The sequence below is a fragment of the Pan paniscus genome, chromosome 3 (genome assembly GCF_029289425.2).
Source record: "Pan paniscus chromosome 3, NHGRI_mPanPan1-v2.0_pri, whole genome shotgun sequence".
In the NCBI taxonomy this organism is placed as follows: domain Eukaryota; kingdom Metazoa; phylum Chordata; class Mammalia; order Primates; family Hominidae; genus Pan; species Pan paniscus.
This window is the reverse complement of record NC_073252.2, coordinates 118,817,711-118,842,699: the sequence shown is the minus strand read 5'-3', so window position 1 is coordinate 118,842,699 and position 24,989 is coordinate 118,817,711. Positions and strand designations below refer to the sequence as shown.

The following is a 24,989-nucleotide window of genomic DNA, read 5'->3' as shown; positions in this document are numbered from 1 at the left end:
TAAAAACGCTTTAAGTCTATTCACTGACATTTTCTTTAAAACTGGAGGAGATGAAGGGGAGAAGCAAGTTCCCATCACCATAGTCCTAAAACATTAGGAAGAATCCCTTCTCCATATCTCTTGGGTTGTATAGTATTTACCTGCTCACAAGAAAGTGGGCAGCAGATGTTCCATTTTTATATTTAAAAGTTTCCTCTTTGGGGACTACTACTCATTTGCCTTAACTCCAATATCAGCTGATTGAACTCATAATGTTTCCACATTTTTGATCTAAAAATATGTGTGTGTATATATTCATACACCATATAAACTAGTTATTTAATTTGGATTATCCAAACCCATCTCTACCTTTGTAAGTATAGACTATATGGTTAACCTTTGGACAATTTTATTTTCCCTGTAGGATATTGGCATTCCAAAGAAAAATCTCATATCACCAATAATCTATTTTCTAAAGATTGAGTTGTATCAAATCATTAGGTCATTTTTATTTTCTCACCTCAGTTTTAGCAGGATCTGAGGACTTGTGCCAAATGTGAAGAAGGCCTTTGACAACACAAAAATAGCAGAATTATAGATTGCATCTATATCTTTTATTCATTAGAACTTTTCAATTGAAACAAAGTCAGTTATTTCAGTATCAGAGTAACACCACCAAGTTCTTCTGGGTTGTGGATGCTGTGCAACCAAGTTGATCTGCCAAGCAAAATAAAAATATTTGGAATTATCCTAGCAACTTTCAGCTTATGTTTGAACTAAAGCCTCAATTGTAGAAAGATAGCAAGATTTGTTGCTGTGCAAACACATTTCCTACATCATCCACCAGATGGCCATGAAAAAAGAAAGTGCTTAAAGTGAAACTCTGATTGATGTTATTTAATGTAAAGTTTAAATCTAGATAAGCTCTGCCTACCTAGAAGTAACAAAAAGAAATGAGAGGAAAAGTTATGCCATTAGAGGGCACTTTTGTAATCTTAGAAAAAAAGTCTGTTCTTATAAAGCAATTTAAGGCTTATGCTTAACAAGACTGAATTTTCATTTGTTTATTCTCAATGACTAATTCTTAAATTGTATATCTGAGACAGAACATTTTATTGTTAGGGAAAAATGTGTAAAATCTTAAAACCACCATTTAAATAATATTTATGTAAAGCTTCAATTTTTTATCAGTCAATATAAGTTGTAAAAATATATACAATGTATCTACACAGTCATTTTTTGATTAGCTATATTCAGTGCTTCTTGTAAATACATTTTAACTTCTGCCTGTAACCTGACCAAATTGAACAAGCCATCAGTGCTCCCTAATATTTAAGTTTTTCCCCAACAGTAGTTGCATGTTATTAGATAATATTTGTAGAACCAGAATCTGACAGAGTATAAATTCCTGTGTTTGGGGTCCATACAAATTTTTAAAACTTTTTTGAAAAGTGTGTTTTGCCTATAATTGGCATAGCAATTGAGATGGTTAAAACTGTTTCAGAAACAAAAAATGTGGCCTGATGGAATTTTAGTTTGGGAAATATGATGTTTTTGATAAAGCAAAAGATAAAGTTTCAGTCCGTTATCTATTGGTGATTGTCTAAATAAAAATATCTACCTGAGCCAATAAAGTAGGTAAACCAGTAAAATAGTTTAATAAATAGAAGCTTAGTGTCAAAAACTATGAAAGACTTGAGATTTTAGCCCACTTGCAAGCTAATAAATTAGTCTGTCATAGTTTCATGGATGCTAGAAGAAGGCAAGATACTCCTGGGTCAGAGACAAAGGACTTTATTACTCAGAGCGATGTATTACTCAGGCAGAGTATCATTATTTTCTTCCACTGGCTCCCTGACCCCCACTTCCCACAGGATGATGCAAAGAGGGCCAGCGGGCACTAGGCCATGTTTGGATTTTATTACAGGAGAGGATCCCTGAATTTAGGGACCTAAAATATTTTATAATGGGTGGTAGCCATGCCTGCTCTTTGCTCCAGAGGCTTTATCTGCCAAGACTGCTCACTATACAAATATCCTTGAAAAGATAATGTGGAACAAAAGCAGTCAGTACTTCTGCTCCCAAGTACTTGCAAAAGCAAACACAGAGACCCATGGAGAATTGCCTCCCAACACTTACTCTGCATAATCCTATAACCTGAATTTGTTTACTAATATTAATTTGTTAAGTAGCTGAACTGGAGAATATATAATAATCAGATTTACCATATTTTAAGCCACCTATAATAAATAGTTCATATTTTTTACGTCAGATAGTATTTACTGTATGACCTTACTTATCTAAGTCTCACTTTGATCATTTTTAAAATGAGAAAAAAGAATAGTGCCTACATTATAGTGTTGTTGCTAGCATTAGATGAAATAATATATTTAAAGAACTTAGAAGAATGCCTGGCATGTGGCATGTATACAACAAAATTTATTAATATTGTTTTTATCTCAGATTTTTTTTTTCTTTTTTTGAGACAGAGGCTCTGTCGCCCATGCTGGAGTGCAGTGGCGTGATCTTGGCTCACTACAACCTCCGCTGCCTGGGTTCAAGCGATTCTCCTGCATCAGCCTCCCAAGTAGCTGGGATTACAGGCGCCCACCACCGCACGCAGCTAATTTTTGTATTTTTAGTAGAGACGGGGTTTTGCCATGTTGGCCAGGCTGGTCTCAAACTCCTGACCTCGTGATCCACCTGCCTTGGCCTCCCAAAGTGCTGGGATTACAGGCGTGAGCCACTGCGCCCAGCCAGAATTCATTTTTTATAAGTATCTGATTTAATAAAAAGAGAGTTCTTTCCTAGGGCAGTTGAGGATGCAGGGAAAGTTCCTATCAATCGACACTATTTTTCCAACTCGGGCTGATCTAAATATCCCAGATACCCTGGGTCCTTAGGCAGCTTGTCCTGCTAAGTCATACTGTGGCACTGTGGTTGGCAGCTTTGTGGGCAAACATGGGGCCTAAGGAGGTAAGCCTTGAGTGGCTCTGAGGCAAATATGCCTGTGTATCTTGCTTTCAAGTGCTCTGATAGCATGTTTGCTATAAGTTTCTAACAAGTACAGAAAGCGAAATTCTAGCTATTTCTAAAGAGATTTTCTTCTTTAGTTGGCCTCATCTCTTCTCACAAGGCAAGTTTTGGGGATGGTACTACAAAGAGAAATAAACTTGTAGAATTGTATGTGGCATGTCTATGGTATTTCTAAACAGAGGCAGCATAGCAAATGCCATTTGGATTTTCAGTTTCTGTTAGCTCCAAACAAAAGAGGAGCAGAGAGGAGGGACAGACAGCAGTGAGGGAGGTCCCATTCAGGTCAGTCCACCATGTCCTTGCTTGGTTAGATTATATCAACCTAGTCTTGATTTCGATCCATCCAGCCATCTTTTGCAGACATAGCCCTTGTCTACTGTTAGCAACTCTCATGAGCTCCCACTGACATCCCCAAGTTCTTTTGGATTTCTCCTTGACAATCATCTGGATATCTGAGGGAGAGATTACTTCAGGTAACTTAAGAAGGCCTGGTCTTATTCTTAAACTGCCAGCTTTTTAGGAAGAAAAGTTTATTCAGTCTCAGAAGCATTGCTGATATAGATCACCCATCCAAACTCTTCAAAAAACTGAGGTCCGGAGTGACTAGGTGAATTGCCTAAGATCACACATCTAGTTAGGAACTGAAGCTAAACATCAAGTTTCTTAGCTCTCAGTTGAATTTTCTTACCCTTGCAATACAATTAAGAAATAAGAGTGGGAAAGAAAAGCCTCATAATAAGTTATTATGGCTTTCTGGAGAGATATTACAGAGGATGAACACTGGGCTCTGCAGTCAGATCCACCTGTATTTGTATCCTTTCTTTGCTTACCTAATGGAGTTTCATTTTTGCATAGGATAGCAGCTACTTCACAGGCTTATTGTGAGGACTAAAAGTAGTAATGCAACTCGTGAACTTAGAACAGTGCTTTGCACATAGTAGCTCTAAATCACTGCAGATATTTTGTATGGAAAACCGCAGAACGCAGAGCAGCAAAGAATATTTGGAGAAAAGTAAAATGCGTTTTGCACAAGCTCGTTGTGAAAAATCCAACTCTCATGTCCACATTGTAAAAAAGAGAATGTTATTTCTTTCAAACTATATATTTTTGCAATCTGAATCTATTTTTGATAGCATTCAAAGAAAGATAAAATTAAAATCAAATGATGTTTTAAGTAGAGGTTGATTATAGTAATGTCTATTTAAAAATAAAACTGGCATTCACTTCATCTTGAATTATCACAAATATTTGCTATTTAAAGTACCTCAATGTAAAAACACTATATTTCTCTAATGCTTTAATTCCCTGATGTATGTTAAGTCAAAGAGGTAAAGGAAAACAATTCTTTACATATTTCTTTCTGTGAGGAAAAAAAATATACCAAATGGTCAGAGGAAGCAAAGTTTTTTCATGAGACCTGTCATGTCAAGGAACTTGCCTACCTGGGGCTTCCTGTTGGGAATACCAGGACATGTGGAAGACAGTGTCTTTGACAACACCCCTACAGCAATGTGCAGTAGAGAATGATCCATCATTACTTAGAGGATCTTTGATGAAAGTCAGTGACAAATGCCAAAATGTAACTCAGTGAAAGTACTCTGCTGGAGGTTAAGACAAATGTTCTAAATATACACCTTTCTGGCTTGATGTGTGAGTGAAGGTTCAAGCCCATTTTCTAAAATGATAGAGGTGTATATGTCAACGTTGTGTTGAAGACTCTGGTACCTGATAACAACTAAACATCAACTAATAACTCATCTTGTGATTCTGGACAAATTGCTTAATATGTGAAGGAGATGAACTTTATGATTTATAAAAATCCCTGACTTATGAAAATTTGATCTTGGAAAAAGCATAATACTACATAGAGAGTTATATATGTATAATCCCTAGTCAGATTTTAGGGAAGAATAAAAATAATTGAGCAGTGGTTCTCAATGAGTCTCTGTGATTTATGTTGAATGTAATAGTTCAACCATATCAGCAATTAGCAACTTGACTGCTGAGCAATGATACCAACCAACCATTGGTATAACTTTTATAATAGTTCAAAGAACTGACCTTAAGAGATTATTTTCGTGCAAGCTTTGAGACATTGATATAGCGTTATCTACAATGTCCATATAGGCTTCTGCTGTAATGAAGTGAGGATTTTCTCTCTGAATACCCAGAGAAGTTAATGCAGCAAGAGTCTTTTCATTTCAAAATCTTTTTAATGTCTGAAATTCTAGTGAATTTATTTTTAACATCATGAAAATGTTTGAAGAAAAAATATAGTAAAGTTGCCTTGAAGATCATGTGTATGTATCCAAAATACATGATGCGTCCCTAAATTTCCATCAAAGCTAAAATAGTGTTAACCCTTTAGAAAGTCTGTGACTTGCCTGAGTGTCTGCCTGCAGAACTAATAAAGTAGTCATTTCTGTTGCCTCAGGATGGTGCTGCTCCACTGGTGTCTGCTGTGGCTGCTGTTTCCACTCAGCTCAAGGACCCAGAAGTTACCCACTCGGGATGAGGAACTTTTTCAGATGCAGATCCGGGACAAGGCATTTTTTCATGATTCGTCAGTAATTCCAGATGGAGCTGAAATTAGCAGTTATCTCTTTAGAGATACACCTAAAAGGTATTCTCCCTGCAGTATTTTCTGTATTAAAAAGCTCACATAGGATGCCTCCAAAAAAGAGAGTAACCTTTAGACTTAGTTTAGGTAATTTACAAATCAACCTATGAATGGCATTACCGATTTTCTGTAAGTAAGGGGGAACATGGCAGTGCAACTTCTAATTATGAAATAGAGGCTGTTTGATTCTTGCTGATTGTCATCTCCTTTTGCGTGTAGGAGGCAATGCTTGCATTTCTTACATTTTGGAATGATTATTTCCTTCTTTTCAGTACAGGAGGATTTTTTTTTTCCCCCCTGAGACGGAGTCTTACTCTGTTGCCCAGGCTGGAGTGCAGTGACACAATCTCGGCTGACTGCAAGCTCCGCCTCCTGGGTTCACGCCATTCTCCTGCCTCAGCCTCCCGAGTAGCTGGGACTACAGGCATCCACCACCACGCCTGGCTAATTTTTTGTATTTTTAGTAGAGACGGGGTTTCGCCATGTTAGCCGGGATGGTCTCGATCTCCTGACCTCGTGATCCGCCCTCCTTGGCCGCCCGAAATGCTGGGACTACAGGCGTAAGCCACTGCGCCCGGCCTCAGTACAGTAGGATATTTCTAAGAAGGATTCTGTAGGATTAAAATGAAATCAATTTTCATGAATATGTATGATTCTTCAAGAGTTTGCATTAAGTTTTGTTTCTGTTTTTGAGACAAGGTCTCACTGTGTTGCTCAGGTTGGAGTGCAGTAGCACAGTCATGGCTCATTGTAGCCTCAACATCCCGGGATGAATCAATCCTCCCACCTCAGCCTCATGAATAGCTGGGACTATAGGTGTGTGCCACCTTGCCCCGCAAATTTTTAAAATTTTTAGTAGAGATGGCGTCTCACTATGTTGCCCAGGCTGGTCTCTAACTCCTGAGCTCAAGTGATCCTCCTGCCTCAGCATCCCAAAGTGTTGGGATTACAGGCATGAGACACCACACTTAATGCATTATGTTTTATGAGTATAATATTTCTTCAACAAATATTATCATATTCTGAGAGAATCAAACTAAACAGTCATAAAAACTGACACGGTTTATTTACCTTTACTCCAACATCAACAAATTGGGCTCACATAAAGTTTCTAAATATTTTGACCTTTAAAATATATATATATAATATAAATAATATGTTATAAATTAATTACATTTAAAGTTACCCATTTTGTAGTGCTCAAACTCTTTTCTCCCTTTGTAAGTTTAGCACACACAGTTAATCTTTGGATAATTATATTTCAAAACCAGTTGCTCCTTCTAACCTGGGATACAGTGAAATTCCAAAGGATTAAACTGTTTCAGAACATCAATAACTCATTTTCTAGAGATTGAGATATATCAGATCATTAGTCATCTTTTCAGTTTTGATTAACAGTAATCATGGAAGATGGTGGTCTGAATCCCTTCCACTGAATGGCCTAGTCTTATCTCCATCTGGTTAGTCAAAATGATGGTAGGTGATCAGTTTTCCTACATTAACTAGAGTGAACTATTGTTCGGATATCATTTTGGCACTGCTCGAGTAAAATTATTTGTTTGCATGAACACACTAGACTAGTAACTGACTTATCAATAACATATAAAATAATTTTGAATCTTTAAATGACATTCATGAGAGTGAAGGCAGAAAAGGAAAGGATGATTACATTGAAGGAACTTGCTCTCTTGGTCCTGACTAAAATTGAGTCTGTGAAAACAGTAAAAGGCATACAAAGCAGTCATAATACTTCAAATTAATCTTAACTATTAACTGAGTTCTTGCTGGGCACATTTGGCTTTTCATATTATTTTGTCCTTTGAAATTTACGTGTGAGTGAAATCAAATCAAAATTTTTCTGTAGAAATTACTTTCATTTCCCAAATGCACTTGGGCACTGCCTTCTTTGCAATATACTTTAAATACAGCATTCCACATTATGTAATCCAATCACTTAATTAAATGATTCATCTTTCTTTAGTCTTCCAGTTTCTTAAAAATTAAATAAGTTTTGCCTATAAGAGTTGTTTTAGAAATTACACTTTTAAAGTAAAGCGCCATGTTTTTATTATGAGACATTATAAAACAACATTTTCTCTTTTTATTTCTCTCATTTATTCATTCTTTATATTTATCTTTTTTCCACCAATGATTATTGAGGCCCTTGGTATCCACAATAGGAAAAAATGTTAACATACACTAGTAAAAGCAGACTTATACTAGTAAAGGATTATAGCCACAAGTAGAAACTTCATTTCTAGGGGTGAAATATGTAATGATAAGCACACAAACATGTTGTTGATATTCCAACTAAAAAAAGAAATTCCAGATAAAGTTGCACAGCAGTAAATTTAAAAAGACAGCAAATGCATTAATTATTCTTACGTTTATACATAAATTCCAAAGGCTAAATGGCTCATGGTGTGCTTGTCCCTCAGCTTTGCCACTATAATTTGGGCCATGTTTCCTTAGTTATTAATTATGTTTCTGTGTCCCTCACTAGCCAGTAAATATCTCGAACATGTAGATTATGTCCTGTCATCTCTGATTGTCACTCTCTTCTACAGTTGCTTTGTGCATGGTAGACAATAAATATCTGTCAGATTGTTAAGTATATTCGAATTATCATTTATCCCTAATCATAAGTGCTTCCATATGAAAATGTTAACTTAGAGGGACTCCCTGCTGCTTTATATGCATAATCATTATCTTGTGGAATGAAAGCATTGTTTTATTTGTAATTGGTCACCTATGACCTATGTTTAAGTTACTAAGACACAGTTTTGGAAATAAACTACTTCCTTGTGTGAAATGAGAACAGAAGGTAATAGACAAACTTGTACATTGTTTTCTTCTGTGCCGTCGCTTAGCTCTGCTATTCACATAAAACCTAAAATCAAACATGAAGTTTTGAACACTCTTTTACTTATATGATGCCAAACTAGTTATATTGTTGTACCTACTTCTTTGTAATATAGATAGGTTCAATTATGTTTATGTGGTTAATAACTCCCATGCAATCTGGCCAAAGGGACAAAATTCTACTCACAAAAAGTAGACTGTATTAAAAATTAAGCCTTCCGACACTGTTCAGGAACGCTTATGGTACATTAAACTTTCCATACAGTAAACAATTCAATCATCTATTTTGTCTAGATGATTGTTTAACTTTACTGTTATATGAATAAGTTGCTTTTGCATTTATAGGGTCTTCACTTTATTTGTCTGCCCACTGCCCCACTCCCATTCTCCATCTCCAAAAGCATCTTTGAATGGTGGTGGCTGGGGGAAGTACTTGTATTTCAATTCAGATTCTATATCTTCAGATAGAAGGAGACTCTAGGTATATGAACCAGGCTAGAACAAGAAGTGTGGTGTTAGGATTCTTAGGTTTTATTTACTTATTTAGTAATTCAATTATTTTAAAATGTTGATCAAGTACATACATGCAGAAATCTGTGCTAATTGCTGGGAATACAAAGGCGTGATAAATGAACCCTAACAGGGCCCTTGTGAGGAAAATGACATTAATCAAATGATAATAAAATCATATAGTCACAAGTAACAATAAGTGCCCAAAAGTAAAAAGTATAGGACGTTCTGAGAATGCATAAGAGGACCTGATCCAGAGTGAGTTGGAAAAAGCATCCCTGAAGAAATGACTTTAAATGTGAGTATGAGTCACAAACCTCTGTAGTGACAGGGCCTCTGCCTACCTCACCTGTTTCTTGTCCTGTCACTACCCATTTAACTCTGTGCTCAAACCACAAAGTACTTCTCTAGTTTCTGAACCCTACTCACCCTACCGTCTATGGGATGTGGTTTTCTCTGCCTGAAAAGAACTCCTTTGCCCCAACTCACATTTAAAGTCATTTCTTCAGGGATGCTTTTTCTTTAGTCTCAAAGACTAAAATACATCTCAAGGAATGTTTGTTGGATGAATTAATGAGTAGTTTCCCATACCTCCACTTTCACCACCTCCGAATCATTCCTTAAAACTGCAGCAAGAGGAATCTCCTAAAAAAGCAAATGTACTATGTGATTTCCAGCTGAGAGTCCTATCGGAGCTTTAGGTTTTAGCCTTAGGGAAAAATTCCTTAATTGTATGAGCCTGGATGAGGTCACACAGGGAGTGAGCATAGGTTAGAAAAGAGACATTCAAGCACAGTCCTGTGGTTCACTCCCAACATTAGAGTTCAGGGAGGTGAGAAGGAACCAGCAGAAGAGACCGCTAGGGTCGGAGGCTCTGGTGGTCAGTGTTGGTCAGGGTTATGGAGAGAATAGGAAGGCAAGAGATATCCAGGAGGTTCAATCCACAGGAGGCAAAGCCTGCTTTTCTCTGCATGGAATCAATGAGCAACTCTGGGCTTGCTGGAACTGAAACCACTCTTTCCTCATTGGCAAGATTATAGGTTTTGAAAGATAATTAAATGAAACCATCTAAGTCATTTGGAGTAAGAGTATATGGTATTTCTATAGTTAAGCAATATTTTTATTCTTTTTAAGGCATTACAATAAAGGCTCAGGGGAAAGCACAGAGTAGAACATTTGATTTTTTAAATTTTGTTTTAAAATCATTAACTTATTTAATTCAACAGAAAACCTGTGATAGAGAAATGTGTCTTTCTACTGACTGACACAGTGCTCTTTACTTTTTAAAGTATTTCTCAAATGGTGATTAGATAATGCCATTCCAAAAGATATGAAATGGGCCAGGCATGGTGCCTCACACTTGTAATCCCAGTGCTTTGGAAGGCTGAGGCAGGAGGATCACTGGAGGCCAAGAATTTGAGACCAGTCAGAGCACCACAGTGAGACCCCCATCTGTACAAAAAAATTTAAAAATTAGCCAGATATGGTGGCACATGCCTGCAGTCCCAGCTACTCAGGAAACTGAGGTGGGAGGATCGTTTGAGCCCAGGAGTTTGAGGCTGCAGGGAGCCATGACCACACCACTGCACTCCTGCCTGGGAGACAGCACAAGACTGTCTCAAAACAAACAAATAAAAAGATATGAAATAGTAAAGCTGTGAATAAAAGTCACTAATGTAAAAATGTGAATACAGCGTTATATTGCCAGAGACAAACATACACTTTAGAACTAGGTTGCTGTGAAAATGTTCTTTTGAAATAGTTGCAACTATGTCAGAGTGCCCTCAAGTTAATGTACAAATTTATCACCAAATGTATGGAAAGCACGGCACCTATAGGACAACAAACCTGGAAATTTTCTTGGTTGTGATTTATTTTGCAATGGCGGGGCCTGTGTTAAATAATACCAGACAACAGGTCAGTGTTGATTTTTAACTCAAAATACTTTGGGTTCAATGTGTTTTATTTCACGCTGTATTTGTTGATGATAAATCTGGTTGCAGATCCTTGGGGCTGTTGGACTTCCACAGTTAATGCTGTATCATGTTTTGTGTCAAATAGCCAATTTTATTAAACTGTGTTAAGGGAAAATACAATGACATTTTATGAAAATTTTATAAAATCTATAAAATGAAAAAAATAATTAAAACCAAATGATTTTTCTGGTAAGTCTTGATTGTAAATGTTAGAATTACCACGGTCTAAAGTGGTCCACTTTCCCACAGGTATTTCTTTGTGGTTGAAGAAGACAATACTCCATTATCAGTCACAGTGACGCCCTGTGATGCGCCTTTGGAGTGGAAGCTGAGCCTCCAGGAGCTGCCAGAGGACAGGAGCGGGGAAGGCTCAGGTAAGCAGCAGGATAGATCTGCCCCTGGACCTTTGAATGGATGGTTTTAATGCTTGTGAAACATACAACCTTCTGTGTGTTAGTAAGAAAAGGCAGCATGGGTGCACAAGTGAATCTGGAGGTATGAGACGGAGATAAGGGAAGTGGGAGGGTGGCATCAGATGACACTGATCCTGATAAAATAAAAGGTTAGGAGAGACAGGTACGGGGATTGACAGCTTGAGGAGAAGGGGAGAGGTTTGGACTAGCCTCTATGGCTGTGGTTTGCAATCTTGCCTAAACATCCTAATCACGTATAAGGCTTTAAAAACTGCTGATGCCTAGATCTTGCAAAGGTCTGATTTGATTGGAATGGGGCGAGGTCCAAACTTTGGGATTTTTAGCCACACTCCCCAGGTGATTCTAATATACAGCCAAGGTTAAGAACCTCTGATCTCCAGGGAATAAGAGATGGAAACAGAGAAGCAGAGAGGCATTTAGTAGCAGTTAAAGGCCAAGATGAAAACAAAGTTAGCAGGATGAGTGGGCTAAGCATTTAAAGAAGACAGATGATAGAGAGCAAATAAAGTAAAAGAGAAATGAGAAGAGTTTGTATGGCACCCTGAAAGCTCTTTAAGGGCATCATAGGTTAAAGGTGAAGGCTTGACAATGGGTGCCCTACAAATGACTATATATATACATAGTCTTTATATATATATGTACATATACATATAACTATGTATAAGTATCTACAAAGGCTAGCTATAGTAGTTACAAAGAGGAGCAAACATCGCAATTAGGAAAATTATGGAAGTGTGTATGGGGAGTAAAGAGACCAAGATACAGAAAACAAATCTTGATGGGCTTTTTTTTTTTTTTTTTTTCAGGACAGGGTCTTGCTCTGTCGCTTAGGAGTGCAATGGTGTAATCTTGGCTCACTGCAACTTCCACCTCCTGGGCTTAAGCAATTCTCCTGCCTCAGCCTCCCAAGTAGCTGGGACCAGAGGTGCATGCCACTATGCCCAGCTAATTTTTTGTATTTTTGTAAAGATAGGGTTTCACTATGTTGCCTAGGCCGGTCTCAAACTCCTGAGCTCAAGCAATTTGCCCACCTTGGCCTCCGAAAGTGCTGTGATTACTGGTGTGAGCCACCGCACCTGGCCAAACCTTGATGTTAATATATCTTTTGATGATTGTGTTTATCCCATAGTTTAGGAATATGAAATTCTGTATAGCTCACTTTCAACCTGCAATGATAAGCTGGAAAAGGTTTCTTCTCACTGTAGCTACCCAGTCATTCACCAAGCCCTGGAAACTAATCTATACACTGATATATGTGTGATATCTGATACTTACGGTAACAAAATATGGAAAAAATTAGTTTAGCTTTAACACTATTCCTGTGTTATTCCTGGGCGCACGTTCTATACGTTGAACCTTAAGCATTCTTTTTTTATTTTATTTTATTATTTTATTTTATTTTATTTTATTTTATTTTATTTTATTTTAAGACAGGGTCTTGCTTTGTTGCCCAGGCTAGAGCACAGTGGTGCAATCATAGCTCACTGCAGCCTTGAACTCCAGGGCTTAAGCAATCCTCCTGCCTCAGCCTCCCAAGTACCTGGGACTACAAGCATGTGCCACTATGCCCAGCTAATTTTTTTATCTTTATTTCTTACAGAGACAGGGTCTCTCTTTGTTGTCCAGGTTCAGCTTCAAGTAATCTTACAGCCTCAGCATCCCAAAGTGCTAGGATAACAGGCATGAGCCATGACACCCAGCCAAATATTCTTACTGGTACTTTATATTGTGTATTTTAATCGGATTGTCTAGTCCTTCTAACAGCCGTGAAATTAGCAAAATGGCTGGCCATCCAAATGCAAACTGATACAATTCTTTTGGTAAGCAGATTGACAGTCAGGATTAATAATGTCTCAAAAGTTTACAGTCTCTGACCTAAAATTTTTACTAATTGGATTCTGCTTTGAAGAAATAATTTAAATTCAGAGAAGCCTTACACATATATAAGAGCATTATGTATAATGGTCAAAATAAATATTATCTTGAATACATTTATAAATATTTTTACTTATGAACATGTACTATTTTCATAACGGAGAAAAAATAAGATAAAAGGATAACTTAAGGTTGGCAAGCCACAGTGTATGCCCTGACAGTAGCCTGTGCTTCTCCTGTATTTTCTAGGTGATCTGGAACCTCTTGAGCAGCAGAAGCAGCAGATCATTAATGAGGAAGGCACTGAGTTATTCTCCTACAAAGGCAATGATGTTGAGTATTTTATATCGTCTAGTTCCCCATCCGGTTTATATCAGTTGGATCTTCTTTCAACAGAGAAAGACACACATTTCAAAGTATATGCCACCACAACTCCAGAATCTGATCAGCCATACCCTGAGTTACCCTATGACCCAAGAGTAGATGTGACCTCACTGGGGCGCACCACAGTCACTTTGGCCTGGAAACCAAGCCCCACTGCCTCTTTGCTGAAACAACCCATTCAGTACTGTGTGGTCATCAACAAAGAGCACAATTTCAAAAGTCTCTGTGCAGTGGAAGCAAAACTGAGTGCAGATGATGCTTTTATGATGGCACCGAAACCTGGTCTGGACTTCAGCCCCTTTGACTTTGCCCACTTTGGATTTCCTTCCGATAATTCAGGTAAAGAACGCAGTTTCCAAGCAAAGCCTTCTCCAAAACTGGGGCGTCATGTCTACTCCAGGCCCAAGGTTGATATTCAGAAAATCTGCATAGGAAACAAGAACATCTTCACCGTCTCTGATCTGAAACCCGACACGCAGTACTACTTTGATGTATTTGTGGTCAACATCAACAGCAACATGAGCACCGCTTATGTAGGTACCTTTGCCAGGACCAAGGAAGAAGCCAAACAGAAGACAGTTGAGCTAAAAGATGGGAAGATAACAGATGTATTTGTTAAAAGGAAGGGAGCAAAGTTTCTACGGTTTGCTCCAGTCTCTTCTCACCAAAAAGTCACCTTCTTCATTCACTCTTGTCTGGATGCTGTCCAAATCCAAGTGAGAAGAGATGGGAAACTTCTTCTGTCTCAGAATGTGGAAGGCATTCAGCAGTTTCAGCTTAGAGGAAAACCTAAAGCTAAATACCTCGTTCGACTGAAAGGAAACAAGAAAGGAGTATCTATGTTGAAAATTCTAGCTACCACAAGGCCTACTAAGCAGTCATTTCCCTCTCTTCCTGAAGACACAAGAATCAAAGCCTTTGACAAGCTCCGTACCTGTTCCTCGGCCACCGTGGCTTGGCTAGGCACTCAGGAAAGGAACAAGTTTTGCATCTACAAAAAAGAAGTGGATGATAACTACAATGAAGACCAGAAGAAAAGAGAGCAAAACCAATGTCTAGGACCAGATATAAGGAAGAAGTCAGAAAAGGTCCTCTGTAAATATTTCCACAGTCAAAACCTGCAGAAAGCAGTGACCACAGAAACAATTAAAGGTCTTCAGCCTGGCAAATCTTACCTGCTGGATGTTTATGTCATAGGACACGGGGGGCACTCTGTAAAGTATCAGAGTAAGGTTGTGAAAACTAGAAAGTTCTGTTAGTTACCTTCTTATAGAGATATATTATGTAGAACTCCAGGAGGGACATTAAATCACTTTAAGTATAAACTGACTACTCCCACAGCTGAGAGAAGTTGTGACCTGTACTTGTACTATGGAAGGAAGGATATCAACGTGTGTATATTGATGTTTATATAAGTAACTCTTGAAGGAGACTTGTTCTAGCGTGCCCCATGGTACCTAGTGTGTGTCTGATGCCGGTTGGTGTCAAAGATAGAGGGCTTCTTGAAGGAACTTGCCATTCCTTGCTTTGACCACTGCATGAACTGCTTCTAAATTATTTTATTACCTAAAAATTTAAAATATGTCATTCATTGCACACACCCACAAATGCAAATCATTCCTCTCTATAGATGCTAGGATATATATAAATTATTTTATAAATTCTTGTTTTAAATGTCAGTGTTTCTATGATTGTAAACTATTAAATTCTTTTCCTATTAAAGTACAGATCTAATCTAAGTATTATTAAGTTGATAGCCCTCTAGTCAGTTATATTGCTATTGTAAATTCTTGTTTGTTGAGTAAAATGTTTAAATACTATATGTATCTCATGTACAAAGTTGACATACATTATATTCATGTACATAAAATTAAAGAGATTAGATTATATACTGTTCATTTTCCCAAGCAGCTACCTTGGTGTATTTAATTTCTAATCTGTCCTCAAAACTGCACCTTCTGTAGTTTGGCACCAAAACAGACCCTTTTTTAATAATTAAAAAGGGATGCCCCATCTCTCTAAAGTTACTATGGCATTAGAAATAGTTATTAAAATTTGTACTTTTGACGTTGAATGGGAGCCAGCTGTTAGGAGAGTTGAGAGAGCTACAATAGACTTGTTTTAAAAGAATAGGACAAGCCAAACACTAACTCGACAAGTATTCAACAAATTGTCCTTAATAACCTAAAATATATCACTTTATAAGCATTTATTTTAAGTACAAAATTGAGATATTTCAAGCATTTTCCATCTGTTTGAATCTTAGCAAAATAGTTAAATAATTATTTTAATCTCTAGCTGATGCAACTTAACAAACACCAATCAGGACTTTTATTAGTAAGAAGAAAACTAGGAAAGCTGTTGTTTTATAACATTAATGGTCTGCTACTTTTAACTTTGATTTTTCATGGATTTTTTAAAAGTAATTTCAAGTGTAAGAGACAATTTAGACAAATCATAACATATTTTATCAGAGACTGTGCACAAAGGGCACTTTTAGGTAGCTTCATTCTCCACAGGTTCTATACATAAATCATGAGGTGTTACGAGAATATTGGTCCAGGAATCAGAAAAGTCTGGAATTTACAATCACCTAAAGCAATATGACTTTAAGAAAATCTGTTACCTCCCATCATCTCCCTTTCCCATCTGTTAACATTTGGTGGTGATAGATTTAGATGAGATGACATTGTTAGATACTTTCTATTATAAGAGGTTGTCTTTGGTAGAATTCTATGATTCTAAAGTGCTGTGACTACAAGTGTGGACAGGTGTAATCACTTTACCTCTACACTGCCCGCTGCATGCTGACACTGCCTTTCATATGGTGGGCATTCAACAGCAACATTCCTGTGGAGTGTAGATGGCTATGACTAAGGTAGTGTAAGTGGTGGTCCTTATAAAATATGCTCTGCTTGCCTTAGGGGAAAATAGTTCCTTAAAAACGTTCTCATCCAACTCCTCAGTGTTAAGATATCTAAACAAAAGTGACCACATCTATACACAACAGTAATGACACCTGAAAGAATTTTTTAACAGATAAAGAACAGTACTCCCATGGTTATGTAACCAACCAACTAGGAAGGAGAGACTTTAAAATTGACAACATCCCAGAGATGTTATATCCTAAGTTATGAATGTGCTGCCGTTGAAGAAAAATCAGCTTTCTCATATTACTCACATATATATTATTACATAACAATGTGTTAAATTGGACTACAGTGAATCAAAGAGTTATTGCAGCTTCTGAAGGTGACAGACTTTTAACTTTCAGATATTGCTTAATGCCTGGGAAACCCTGGGAACCACGCCAAGTCAATTTAACCAAGCTTTTGCTTTTTAGCCAGCTGTGATGGTGGTTTCTACATAGTCTGGATAAATCCAAGAATACTTTCATGGCCCTAGTGAAATTTGCCTTTTTGAAATTATTAGGAAAACGAAATACACATTATGAAACTTCTATCACTCCTAAAGAAAGGGGAAAACCTATTAAAAATGAAGCTGTCTTATTTACTAATGCATTTCTATTTCAGGAGCATTTGGCTAAACTGGGGACAAAAAACAAAAACTTGTTCTTAATTAACAAAAGAACTAGAAAGAAGCTCATATGAAAGCACCACCTTGTGTTCAGTAAGCTTCAGGATAGCTCTGTTGACAGCAGGGCATTTAGAGAGTCCCAAGTATAGTCATGTATCATTGGGGAGGGAAGAATCTTTGAGGACATCTAGTTTACAATCTTTATTATTTTTCAGGTGTAGAAAAGAGATTAAATACCATAGAAGTCAGAATAAATTTGTAAAAGTTCTCATAGTCAAAACAGCTAAGTAATGGCATTGCCCAGACTCCAAAATCCTGACCAGAATATAAATCACCAATTGTTGGTTTAAAGGGGTTATTTGTGAATCATTTTCCAAAAAAAGAAGTACACTTTTTGTGTTACTTACCATTTCAAAGAAACTTATTCTTCAAGACCATTTCAGATTTCCTTAGGAATGTATGTGTTACCCATAATTGACCACTTCAAACTTGTAAGAAAAAAAATGTTATGGTCATTTTGTTATTTTTAGAGACAAAGTATTTCTAATCTAGGTTTGCATGCACATACAACCTTGAGGCTGTGAGATCATTAGTCAATTGCTTTAATTATAAGCCCTGTTTTTTTAAATCTAAAAACTAATAAACATCTATAAGCATTATAACAGATTATTTTCTTCATTAAATTACTTTGTAATCAAGTTCTAGATTAAATGTTTAAACATGCATTAAAGGATTAGTGCTGAAAAGCACTTATTTTCATTACTCAACACATTTGAAAAAATGATTTTGATATGATGAAGAGACTTCAAAAAAGACAAAGATGAACTTCAGAGTTTGAAAAAGGCTTAATGATTCTTAACGGTTTGACTCTGAATGAAACCACACATGTGTGCACGTGCACACACACCTACACTTTTGTATATATTCAAGGGATCCATTGTAGCTGAAACCAATCCAGTATCCCTTCCAATATTTTACCAATCCCTTCTAGAGATTATCTAGTTCTACCATCTCATTTTACAGATGAGGAAATTGAGGCCCAATTAAGGCTAGAATCTAGATTCTCTTACTCCCAGTTTAATGTCCACTCAGGACTTCATCTTAAGCACTTCTTCACTATAGAAAGCATGGGACAACTCACCCAGAGTATACTTCTTTGTCTCTATTCACTGGCTGGCTTCAAAACAACACAAAAGCATCTAACTTGGAGGACAATGTCATCTGGAGCATCTCCAGCCACTTCCTTCCCCCACTCTGATATGGTGTGACAGAGATACAACTGGCTGGGAGCCTGCCTTCTGGCCCTCTCCCTATGACCAAGTAGAGTGACCACTGCCAGACTTTAGCTGATCTTTATATGTAGTCGACCAAATGACCTAGGAAGCATCAAGGCACCCTCACAATTGTGTTTCCCCAGAGAGTTTTAGCCAGAAAAATACAGAGTCTTTGGGGATTTGGGCCTTTGTTGTTTTGAAAGTGGGAAGTAGGAGAAAGAACAGGGAGAGAAGTAGGGTGTGGAGAGAAGTATAATTTTATCTCATTTCTTTCTCTGAGAGATCTAAGAAGTCAAGAGACACAAGAGATCCAGTGTAACTTGATTTTATTAATGTTTGCATTCTGTCCTTCATGTAACCTTACACTGGAGCATTGGACCTGGATCACCATCCTCTCTGTCAGAATTGCGTCTCACTGATAAACATTTTCACTTCCCAGGAGTGGTTGATCATGCATCTTGGGAAGATTTCCTTCATTTCTCTTTACAGTTCCCATTCCTGACCTTTGAGAAACAGTCATCAAAGTGTAGAAGTAAAGTCTTTTAAAATGCCTTTCCAGATGGACCCTTAGAACTCTTTCAAAGATAATTGTAAATATTCACTCTAAATGTAATAGAAATTAAAAGCTGTAGATCTTCATTACAGAAAAACCATTAGCTCAAGATTGAATAGCTCAAGGTCTTAGGCACAGTTTCATCTTACGCTGTCATTATTTAGATCCCAAGAAAGAGAGGGTGGGATTGGCTATCCCACAGTATAGCGGGGAGGAGGGCAGTGCAGGAAAGGACATTGATTCCTAGTAAAAGATCCATTAAAAAACAGAAATAAGAATGAAGTACCAGAACGTAATTTATCATCCCTTTATGCTACAGAAGAGAACTTGCAAGACAGTGTAAGGTTTCCCTGGAACTTGTTAGAAATGTCATCTAGACGTTGAGCCAGGAACACAATCAAGCAACCTTTCAGGGTATAGTCAGGCCCCAAGCCTCTTCAGAACTGGGAATAATGTTTTGAATTGAAACAGAAGTGTAAAACAGAGAGGTCAGAGCAGATCAATACTGGTTATGGGTGATGAGATCCAGACAGAACAGTCCCCCAAAAAATAACTGTCTTACAACGAGGGGGTGTGATGGATGTGTTATTTTGGTTTTTTTTGAGTCTAGTAGTATTACTGTCTGAAACTGATCAGTTTTTAGGGGCAACTTCAAAATGTTATTTGTGTCTTTCTTGTAAATACCTGCCAAGATTAATACCCAATCAAATGCCATGACTTGGAAATAAACAAATATTCATTTCTTGTCTATAATTACCTTTTGGTATAATCCTTTCAACTTGTATAAATAGGATATAACAGAATAACACCAATAGTTGTTTTAAGATAGACTGAAAAACCCAAAATGCCCATATTTAATTATAACTCTGACAGTAGTGTGTTTCTGAGAAAAATTGTTTATAATCAACAGAACCAAGTATATGAATACATCATAGGCATAGAAGTCTGACTGTTCATTCTCATCTTTTCCTATAAAATGAACTCAGACCTATTTAAATAGGATTAATATATTAGTTCCTTTCATCATGCAGGCCTGATAATTTCCACATTGCCAGACCAACAAACAGTTTTTGGAAGAAGCATGCCACCCTCAAGAACCACTGGTAAATGTCTCACAGGCATCTGAATTTGTCTGACCTGGTTTGTGCTCTGTGGGTCCATATGGCTGAAGTAACAAGATTGTGGCTCAACTAATGTCACAGTTATAACAATAGACATAGATTGCTACATGAGCAGTTTGGTAACAGCAACTGATCTAGTCACAAATATGGCCCATTTCCAATGGTTGAGTTTCCGTGTATCACAGTAGCTACAGTAGCTTCAGCAACATTTGACGTTTCCAGCTCTTCTGGATGTGGTAAGAACTTTAAGTGAGAGGGACAAACAAGCATACTTACATGTTTTAAATAACCAAATGAAATTCAACCAGTTTTATTATGGTAAAATATAACTTTAAAAACATTTTTAAAGAAATAGCAGACTCTCGGTTGACTATTTTAAAAGAGTAATATTGAATATCTCCTTCCTGCTGAATAAAGCTTGTCATTCTTCTTCAAATAAAGAGGTCAAGCTGTAAATTACAGATTGTGGAATTTTGCCTTCTATTATGCACAGGATCCCAGGTTCTGTTGGGTTGTCCTGGGGTGATCATCAGGTATGGAAAAAGATAAAAGAGATATGAAAGCTGGGTAAGAATCACAACATTTACATCTAAATTGAATTTTGTGCAAGTTCCATTGACTAATGGCAGAGAGCTGTGCTTCAAATACAGCTGTGGTCTGAGCAAACTTGGCTGCTCTAAATACTGAATGCCAGTTCCTTTGCCAATTCCATGGGCAAGCATTCCAGGAGGCTTGAGTTAAAATGTGCAGATAAATATTCAGTTCTGGAGTTTTTGGTGCCAAAGCATACAGAATACTTATGTTCTGCTATGGAAATACTGGAAGAACAGAACTTCGGTTTTTAATATCTCTGAGGATTTAAAACAGTTCTTAGACTACTTATAACCTTTCATAAAACTCACTCCTACTTTAAAAGTCTCTTGGTGGCTTACCTATATTAAAAAGAGGAAAAGAATTCTTTTTGATTCCGCTGAGTTTTCTCTTCTCTATTGAAGTTAAGCAAGCTACTAAGAGGACAGCAGAGGAAAGAGTGCAGAAGTGGGACTTTGGGCATTTTCTTAAACTTCTGTGGGCTTGAGCTTTCTCATTTGTAAAATGAGAAGGGTGATGATCTCCTAGATTCCTTTTTGGAGAAGCAGGGAAACTAACAACCTTTAAGCACATACTGAGTGCCAAGCATTTGAAATACCGTTATTTAATCCTTGTAACAACCCTGAGATGGAGACATTATTGTACTCTCATTAAGCAGAGGAGGAACCCAAAGAACAAAGAAATTATATAATGTGCTCAAGTTCACAAAGTTAATACAAGATGGAGCTGGAATTTAAACGCAGATACATCTGGTACCAAATGAATGCGTTTTTCCACATCCACCTGTATGCTTGTGAGTTCTAGTGCTACTTAGTGAATCTCACCAGAATAGAATACATGACGAGTCCCTTACTAAAACTGGAGAAAGTTAAAGTATATTAAAGCTTGGCCTGCATATTTATAAACAAGTTTTCTCTGACATAGATAAATATCAAGCATTAGGGACAGAAGACGAATAATTGACAAAGTATTGCTAAGTTGCTCTTATTGTGTAGAACTTTCCCATTTTAATGGTGACTCATACTACCATAAAAACTTTGTTTGGTATTTGTTTGTGTCTTATTATATAGAGTTTGATGTAATGCTTACATCTGGCATAATGTGTCTTTAATATGATGTTAATAAACCTTTATTTAATGCTTTTGTTTTTTAGCATATAAAGAGTTGTCTGTGGTTGTCTTTGTTTTTGTTTCTGCTTTGCCCTTGCACATGTTTGACTTCTGTTATCATTTTTTAATAGCAGATGTTTACTGGGCCTTCATTAGATACCACATCCTGATATGATAGTTATAGCCTGAGCTGAGGCATCTCTTTAATCCACATAACAACCTTATGAAGTAGACACTGTTGATTTTCCACATTTTACTGATGAAGAAACCAAGGGTCAGAGAAGTTAAGTAACTTCCCCAATTTCATGCAGCTAGTATGGGGTGAAGTTCTGTGTCCAATTCAGGGTTTTAGATAATGCCAATGCAGGAAGGGATGATACTTATTTACTGCCTTTGGGAAAGATCCTCTGACTGCTTTCCAAGGAACTCATCGGCACAAATCTACTTTTAAAGTCTGTTAGACTTGTGTTCGTTCTACAAAGCACTTGTTTTGATGGCACATCAGATACTTACTATTGACATTCTTGTGATTTGCTTTATTACACTTTTGTTTCTATATAAATTTTTCCTCATGTACTTCAAAGTGAAGGAGTTCACACAGCCACTTCCACAGTCCCAGGCTGAGAGCTAGTGATCTTCATGTCCTGCATGGGAAAGGAGCGGGCTGATGACAGGATTCAGGTAGCATCAGCAGGGCTTGTTTGGTTGGACTCCATCCTGGACAGCGCTAGGGAGGAATGATGGCCGTGTTGATTCTCTGGGTCCTCCTCCAACTTGAAAATATTTTTTCTAATTGCTAAAGTAATATTATAGATATATATAAACTACAAATTACTGAAACATGTGACATGAAACTTGAACATTCGCCCTGATTATTTTCCCCAAAGAAAACTATTTTTAACAATTCTACTTGCATTCCAGTACTTTTCCTTTCCTGTTTATAAAATAATATTAGCTTTCATTTTTATCAAATATGGAATTATACTGAATACACAGTTTTGCTTTTTTCATTGAATTTGATATTTTGAGTTAAATTCCCTGCCAACTTGACCTTTAAAAAAAATCAATTATTCTCAGACATTCTCCAATGATTTGTGAAGGTGTGTGTCTTATGAACACACATATTAAACCATCCTCAAATTTAATGCTGAAGCATCACCTACCTCTTCTATGTTCACTGTTGCATATGAGCTTCCTCTCCCAACAAGTAACATATTCTAGAACTTGTCTTCATCTTTAGGCTCATCAGTATCTTTGTGGAGGTGTTTCCCAGATAATATGGGATATTGCTTAGGGGTTCATGGACACATGATTCTAAGAATCAGACAAATATATTTAAATGTAAGTTCAAAGAAAATGTTCTTAAAGCCCAATTAGGTATTTTTTACATCAAAATTTTACTAAATACTGTTTCTGTCTCACACTAATCAAGTTGATATTTGGTGAGTAAAGATGACATTCTGTGTAGAAATTTGTCCTGAGTACATGTGACAAAGAGGTTGGGTTAAAAGCAGGTCATCCATCCCGGTGGAGTGGGATCGGAAACAAAAATAATAATAAAAAAAATAATAAATTTTAAAAAGCAGGTCATCACCTGGTGTCTCTTTTACTATCTCCCCACAAACCTCTACCCCCCAACCACTTGATCTAATCAAAGCAAGGAACCAAGTATTTTCTTTTTTAAAAAATGTTAGTTTATTGTGGTAAAAACCCCTAACATGAAGTCTACTTAATAAAAAAGTTTAAGTGTACAATACAGTATTGTTGACTATAAGTACTATGTGCATGGCAAATCTCTAGAGCTTACTCATCTTGCTTGACTGAAACTTTATGCCCATAGATTAGTAACTCCCTGTGTCTTCTCCCCTCAGCCTCTGACAATCACCATTCCATTCCTTTTTTTTTTTTTTTTTTTTTGTAAGACAGAATCTTGCTCTGTCACTCAAGTGCAGGAGTGCAGTGGTACAATCACAGTTAACTGCAGCCTCGACCTCCCCAGGCTCAGGTGATCCTCCCACCTCAGCCTCCCAGGTAGTTAGGACTACAGGTGTGTGCCACCACGCCTAGTTAATTTTGAATTTTTTTGTAGAGAGGCAGTTTCCCATGTTGCCCAGGCTTGTCCCAAACTCCTGGCCTCGAACAATCCGCCTACTTCAACCTCTCAAAATGCTGCAATTTACAGGTGTGAGCCACCACACTCAGACTTCCTCACTTTTACTCTATGAATTTGACTATGATAGATGATACATCATATAAGTGGAATAATGCAGTGTTTGTCTTTCTGCAACTGGATCATTTCACTCAGCATAATATCCTCAAGTTTCATGCATGTTGTTGCATATTGCAGAATTTGCTTCCTTTTTTAAGGTTGAATAGTATTCTAATGTATGTATTTGCCACATTTTGTTTATCCATTCATCTGTCAATGGACATTTAGATTGTTTTCATAACTCGGCTACTGTGAATAGTGCTACATTGAACACGGGAATGCTAATATCTTTTCAATATCCTGATTTCAAGTCTTTGAATAAATATCCAAAAGTGGGATTCTGGATCATTTGGTAGCTCTATTTTTAATGTTGGGGGAAACTTCCATATTGTTTTCCAAAGTAGTTTGCCATTTTGCATTCCTACCAATAGTTTTCAGGGGTTTCAATTTCTCCACATCCTCACCAACACTTGTCTTTTTTTTTTTCTTTTAATAACGGCCTCCTAACAGGTGTGAGGTGATATCTCATTGTGGTTTAAATTTGCATTTCCCTGATAATTAGCTATGTTGAGCATTTTTTTCATAAACTTGTTGGCCATTTGTATGTCTTCTTTGGAAAAATGTCTATTTATGGCCTTAGCCCATTTTTTAAATGTTGTTTTTAAACACACAATAATTGCACATATTTATGAGGTATAGTGCAATGTTTTGATACATGTGTACATTGTGTAATGATAAAATTAGGATATTTAGCGTATTCATCACCTCGAACATTTATCATTTTTGGTGAGAACGTTCAAAATCCTCTCTTCTAGCTATTTTGTAATGTATGATGTAACATTGTTAATCATGTCATCCTATTGTGTAATAGAACACCAGAACTTTTCCCTCTTATCTAACTGTAACTTTGTACCCATTG

General features: G+C 37.0%; 1 protein-coding gene across 2 annotated transcripts in view; it reads left to right on the top strand.

Moving 5' to 3' along the window:
* Positions 1 to 15,583, top strand: part of NDNF (neuron derived neurotrophic factor) — a 37,453-nt gene extending 21,870 nt beyond the window's left edge. For both annotated transcript variants that reach the window (XM_055111791.2, XM_003816423.6), the window contains exons 2-4: positions 5,450 to 5,638; positions 11,233 to 11,357; positions 13,542 to 15,583. In XM_055111791.2, the coding sequence (XP_054967766.1) occupies positions 5,451 to 5,638; positions 11,233 to 11,357; positions 13,542 to 14,935 (1,707 nt within the window). In that variant the 5' untranslated portion in view covers position 5,450 and the 3' untranslated portion in view covers positions 14,936 to 15,583. The remainder of the gene's footprint in view (positions 1 to 5,449; positions 5,639 to 11,232; positions 11,358 to 13,541) is intronic.
* The last annotated feature ends 9,406 nt before the right edge of the window (positions 15,584 to 24,989 follow it).